Consider the following 6,184-nt stretch of genomic DNA (forward strand, 5'->3'; position numbering starts at 1 on the left):
AGGTAACCATGGTTACCTATGCTAGTTTAGTGGTTTAAATGATTAATAGAAATTATATCACTTATTTCCTAAGCCAGTGAAGCATAATTATAATTAAATATACCTGTCGTAAGATATTAGTCATAATTATGTTTCGTATATTTAGAAAATGCATTTTATACTATAACAATAGTTGTTGTAATAAATGGCTTATATAAATAGGGTTCTGACTAATATTTTTGTTATGATCCAGCCAGCCTGCTGGGCTCTGTATTGAGCGAAATTCTTTGATGGCAATGGATACGATGAACATAGTGTGGTTGATATGGTATTATACACTCTTCATTTTCTTGAACAACCTTAAGGGACTAGATGCAGAATGAAGTATTAAAATACAATAGGCCTAATATTAATGCCTTATAACAAGTATGAGCGATTATAGACAGTAGGCCTAATATTAATGCCTTATAACAAGTATGAGCGATTATAGATAGTAGGAGGAGAGGAGCAGCAAAGTAAGACTGGAACGTAAAATATTTTTATCATGAATAAAAAAATTTGGAGAACGAGACTAGCTCTGTAAAAGAAAATCTCAAATAGGATAATAAATGCACGCATGGTAAAAACTGGCAATGAATTAAAGAGAAGATATACCAGGAAAAAAAGTCTGTAAACTCGATAAGTAAGAAGAATAGAAGAAAGTGTTTACGCTAAAAGATATCAACGATTAGCTGATTCTAAAAACATCATAAATCACGAGAAAGTGTAAAATATAAAGCGCCGAGAACTGAATCATGCAATATGACATTATCACCCTTAGAAAAATAACCGTACCTAGTTCAAAAGTTAAAAAAATAACATATATGAGTAAAAAATAAAGGAAACCAGACCTTCAAAAGCTTCTCTAGAGTTAGGGCTAGTTGACAAATCCTTCTCATTTGACAATGAAGGTGAATAGGCTTTAGATATTTTCTATCATGAGCGACCACGCGAACTTGATAACCCATCAAGGACACCACGAGTAAATAAGGAAGTAACGGTCTGAAAACCCACCTTTCGTATGTGATAATTATAATAATCTTTGTAGCCTTTATAAACTTTAGTACTAGGTGTTTCTCTTTAGTGTCACCGATGTACACATCCTGAAGTATTAAATATTCAGAAGTTACCATAACTCTTTCAACATGGGGCATTTCTCATGTTACCTATAATACCTTACTGACTTTTGATAACAAGAGATAAATCATAATGTAGCTTAACTAACTGTTGTATAAGTTAGTACAACTTTAGCTTTGTAATATTTATTTATAATGACATATCGTTCCTGAAATGTGTTTTTAGATAACCTATTTACTTGTAAGCATCTCTAACTTTAGTAACAAATTATTCTAGTATGTAATCTCCCTGAAATGTGCTATTAGGTAACGACTTTCAACTTCAAGAAAAAGTAACACTTTAAATTATCACTATTCTGACTCATAAAACGTCCAGGTACAAAGTACTGAATTTTGTTCTAAAACTATGTGTTTTCATGTGCGGTGATTACACTGTAGTTTTAAGTTTAACACACTTCCCAGAATCATCTAGTGTGAACCTTGTATTTTGACTGTTATTTGCTAAAACTCGGCTCTGTCTGTTGTCTTCTTCTAGGATGTCCTGATGGATGGTTCGAGATTGAGGAGAACTGTGTGTACGTTACATCGAAACAGAGAGCCTGGGAAAGAGCTCAAGGTGTATGTACCAATATGGCCGCTCGTCTTGCTGTGTTAGACAAAGATGTAATTCCAAGTTCCTTGACTGAGACTCTACGAGGGAAAGGTACTAATAATACTACTGCAAACTAACTAGACTTTATTTTAGACTAAGGCATCTTTGTGTCAACTGTTGACTTGCTACTGTTGCCTTATTGTATTAAATATGTTATAAAGAGCTAAGCCTTATTTCTTTATTGCTGTTTAAAGTATATTTCAAGGATTACGACTACAAGGAGGTTTCTCCATCTGATAGTTTCATAAAAATTAAATGTTCTGTGATTAGTCTTAAATATATTACTGAAACAAATAACTTGTATTTTCCTCAGTCATTGGATAAACCTCTTGTTTTTAAAGATGTAAGTTCCTTCAAAGAGGTTCTAGGATATTCTTAAAAATATTACCTTTTTTAATATGTTTGAAACCCTTTATGTATGTTCATCAGATACTAAAATAAAGCTTCTTAAATATTTCTTGTCTACGACTGGTAACTCTAACTAAACTGCACAATTAGCAGAGTGTAGTTATCAAATAATCACTCACTGGAAATATTATCACATAAGTATAAGTGTTAGCTTTTAAAATAGCATTATATATTATTCCAACAGAAGCAAAAGTACCCGTCCCCAGTGAAGGGGAAAAGTTTAAGTTAATCTGTCAATTTAAATTGTTTCATGGACTTTAAAAGGTTAATTGTGTTGTACTCTTTGTTTCACTCAGAGCCAAAGCTCTTAGCTATTTATACCGTCCACCGCGAAAAGTAATTTTTGAACATTTCAATCATGCTAAGAGCCAATCAACAATAACATACGGTAAATCTACATTTTAATTTTTTAAGTTACGTCACATTTTTAAATGTAAATGATAATGTGATTAATTCCTAACAATTTAGTTTAGAATATCCTGCTTGTGAAATAAAGTTTGGCTTCAACATTATCCAAGCCTGTTCTTCCGTCATTTCAAAAGTGAATGTTGAGGTTCGGTTTTTCAAACAGGAGACGAACACCACGGTTCGCAATATAATATATATACTGTATATATAAGAAACACTTATATGAAGTCATCGATAAGGTCAGAAAAACACGTACGTTCAAGAAGTGTTAATATACAACGATAGAAACCCAGCTTGTCACTGAAGAAAAAAGTTCCATCTTTTCAAAGCGCTCGAGTTATAGGGTTTTTATCTATTTATATATGAGATCATTGAAATTAACAAAGTCGGAAAGGCTAGAGTATTTGATCGTTTGTTGTTAAGATACACAATGGGCTAATTGTGCTGCCCATCACGAGTATCAAAATCCGGTTTTTAGCGTTATAAGACTTACCGCTGAGCCCCTGAAATAACATTCTCAACTAATACAGAACATTATCAGTGTACTCATAACTTAGATTCACTTAGTTTGTTATAAGGTAAGTTTGTGGATTACATAACTATTGTTGAACATTATCAGTATACTCATAACTTAGATTCACTTAGTTTGTTATAAGTTTGTGGATTACATAACCATTGCGTACACTGATAATGTTCAACAATAGTTATGTAATTCACAAACTTATAACAAACTAAGTGAATCTAAGTTATGAGTACACTGATAATGTTCAACAATAGTTATGTAATCCACAAACTTATTTATAATTTAGATTCACTAAGTTTGTTATAAGTTTGTGAATTACATAACTATTGTTGAACTGTTTGAATAGTTAGTTCAGATAGATCAGTTGGTTAGTCACTAGTTAAGATACTGGTTTGTATCAGTAAAAGCTTAATTTCTTTCCCTGTATGGTTGTTCTAATATTTTTTCTTGTGAAGTTTAAAATCTTTCATGAAGACGTAATGTGAAGATGTATTAGAGTATTCCTTGGCGGTGGGTGGTGTTGACTAGCTGCCTTTCAATGCTAAATTAGGGACGGTTAGCGCAGATAGCCCTCGTGTAGCTTTGCGCGAAATTCATAACAAACAAACACTATCAACGTCTAACTGTAAACTGTCACACTCAAAAGACAGCAGCATGTTGCCTCCTGGTGTCCTTTTTTTTAAACTTCATGTATTGACGTACTTACTGAATAAACACCCACGACTCTGTTGGAGATCTTTATAAAACATGAAATGTGTAGCGACAGTTTGTTTTTCTTGTAATATCATTTTTATACAAGTACGCCCCCTTGTGCTCAGCAATAGCTATGAAGGCATATAGCGCTAAGAACCTTCTATTTATAATCGCGGTGTACACACCACAGATAATCCACTGTGCAGCTTTGTGCTTAACAAAAAGTATTTACATAATTATGAAGACTTGATTGGTTGAGTAAAAATGAATATCTCAATTAAAAAAATAATATATTGGGTTAAACTATTATATATGTGTGTGTGTGTGTATGTATGTATAATGAAAAAACGCTGTCCGATCTTTTGTATAAAATTTTAGGTTCTCGACAATATTCTATAATATGTCTATACTCACTTTGTGACTAAACACTGCGATTGCTATCTATAGTACGTTTATTGTTAGAAACTGAGTTGTGAAACTTTTCTTGGTTAGGGTTAGCAACGATGTGGATAGGACTACACAGATTAGATGCTGAGAATCACTTTATTTGGGAGCTAATGGATCGCAGTAGTGTTGCTTTGAATGACAGCCTAACATTCTGGGCTCCTGGAGAACCTGGTAATGAAACTAACTGTGTATATCTGGATATCCAAGATCAGCTACAGCCAGTGTGGAAAACCAAGTCTTGTTTTCAACCCTCAAGTTTTGTGTGTATGATGGATTTGTCAGACAAGAACAAAGGTATTCCCGAAAAAAAACTTGGTAATGTATTGTGGTTATCAAAGTATTCATGCTTGGTATATGACAGGTATTGTTGGTTTTATCCTACTCTTGAACAATGTAAAGATGTTCTCACATTATTCACGCTTGGTATACCATTAATATCCATGATCTCTAAAAGTTACGTAATTAGGTATTGTTGGTGGTATCCTACTCTTGAACAAGAGAACATCTTTACAACATTATTCACGCTTGGTATAGAATAATGTGAGAACATCTTTACATTGTTGAAGAGTAGGATACCACCAACAATACCTAATTACGTAACTTTTAGAGATCATGGATATTAATGGACGCTTGATATACCATTAATATCCATGATCTCTAAAAGTTACGTAATTGGGTATTGTTAGTGGTATCCTACTCTTGAACAATGTAAAGATGTTCTCACATTATTCACGCTTGATATACCATTAATATCCATGATCTCTAAAAGTTACGTAATTAGGTATTGTTGGTGGTATCCTATTCTTGAACAATGTAAAGATGTTGTCACATTATTCACGCTTGGTATACCATTAATATCCATGATCTCTAAAATTTACGTAATTAGACGTTAAATGTGCACTACCGGCACTTGTGTTTAAATTCTTTTTAAATTATAATAAATAATTAAGAACAACGTTTTATATTTACACAATAAAACTTTATTCAAGTCGTATGGCTTCCACTTTAAAATAGAAATATCACTCTACACGTACATGTTTCGACGTGATCTACGTCATCCTCAGGAGTAACTTACAAGACCAATTTACACTTTCTCCTTGTCGCATTACTGAATTGTTACTTACATATTTCATTGGTGTAATTGAAAAAAAATATATATATATATAATATATATCTCGCCATATAACAATGTATTGACTTGCTGGTCCTTCATCTCTATTTAATACTTGTTCTTGTTTTTTATATTTCATTATTTCTAATGTTAGTCTAATATTTAATGATATAAAACTTTGAGGCTGAGCTAAAACTAAAGTTTTATCCAATAATATTGTATGTTGGGTAGTTTTTACATGTTCAGCTATAGCTGACATTTCTATTTTATTATTTCTTATGTAACTTTTGTGTTCTTCCAATCTAGATTTTAAATTTCTTTTAGTTTGACCAATATAAACACTACCACATTCACATTCTATCTTGTATATACCTGTCTTATCTGTTAATTCTATTCTGTCTTTAGCATTCCATATCATATCTTTTATCTTATTTATTGGTTTGAAGATAGGGTACAAATTCTGATATTTTTTGAATACTTTATATAATTGACTTGTTAAACCTGGAACATAAGGTAAACTTAGAGTTTCTTTTTTTGTTTTTTTCATAAGCAATTTTAATGTGGTATTTTAAACTGAATTTGCATTTTTGTTAAACTTCTCAAATGCTTTGTTTACTATATTTGGATCAAATCCTCTATCATTAGCTATATACTTGATTAATAACAATTCGTTATTTAAATCTTCCTGTCTTGAACATATTTTTATAGCTCTATAAACATATGTATAAAATGTTGATATTTTTGGGCTTTTTATATGACATGATTCTTTGTGTGGCGACATAACAACAGCAAAAGGTTTTTATATAAACTAATGTTTCTAAGTTACCTTCTTCCTTCCTAACTAATAC

General features: G+C 31.8%; 1 protein-coding gene across 1 annotated transcript in view; it reads left to right on the plus strand.

Annotated features, from left to right (window-relative positions):
• Nucleotides 1–4,519, plus strand: part of LOC106475999 (limulus clotting factor C-like) — a gene marked incomplete at both ends in the record, with an annotated part of 20,299 nt that extends 15,780 nt beyond the window's left edge. Inside the window, 2 exons of the mRNA XM_013936674.1 lie at nt 1,630–1,797; nt 4,271–4,519. Of these exons, the coding sequence (XP_013792128.1) occupies nt 1,630–1,797; nt 4,271–4,519 (417 nt within the window). The remainder of the gene's footprint in view (nt 1–1,629; nt 1,798–4,270) is intronic.
• Nucleotides 4,520–6,184: the final 1,665 nt, after the last annotated feature.

The sequence above is a fragment of the Limulus polyphemus genome, unplaced genomic scaffold (genome assembly GCF_000517525.1).
Source record: "Limulus polyphemus unplaced genomic scaffold, Limulus_polyphemus-2.1.2 Scaffold9605, whole genome shotgun sequence".
NCBI lineage: Eukaryota > Metazoa > Arthropoda > Merostomata > Xiphosura > Limulidae > Limulus > Limulus polyphemus.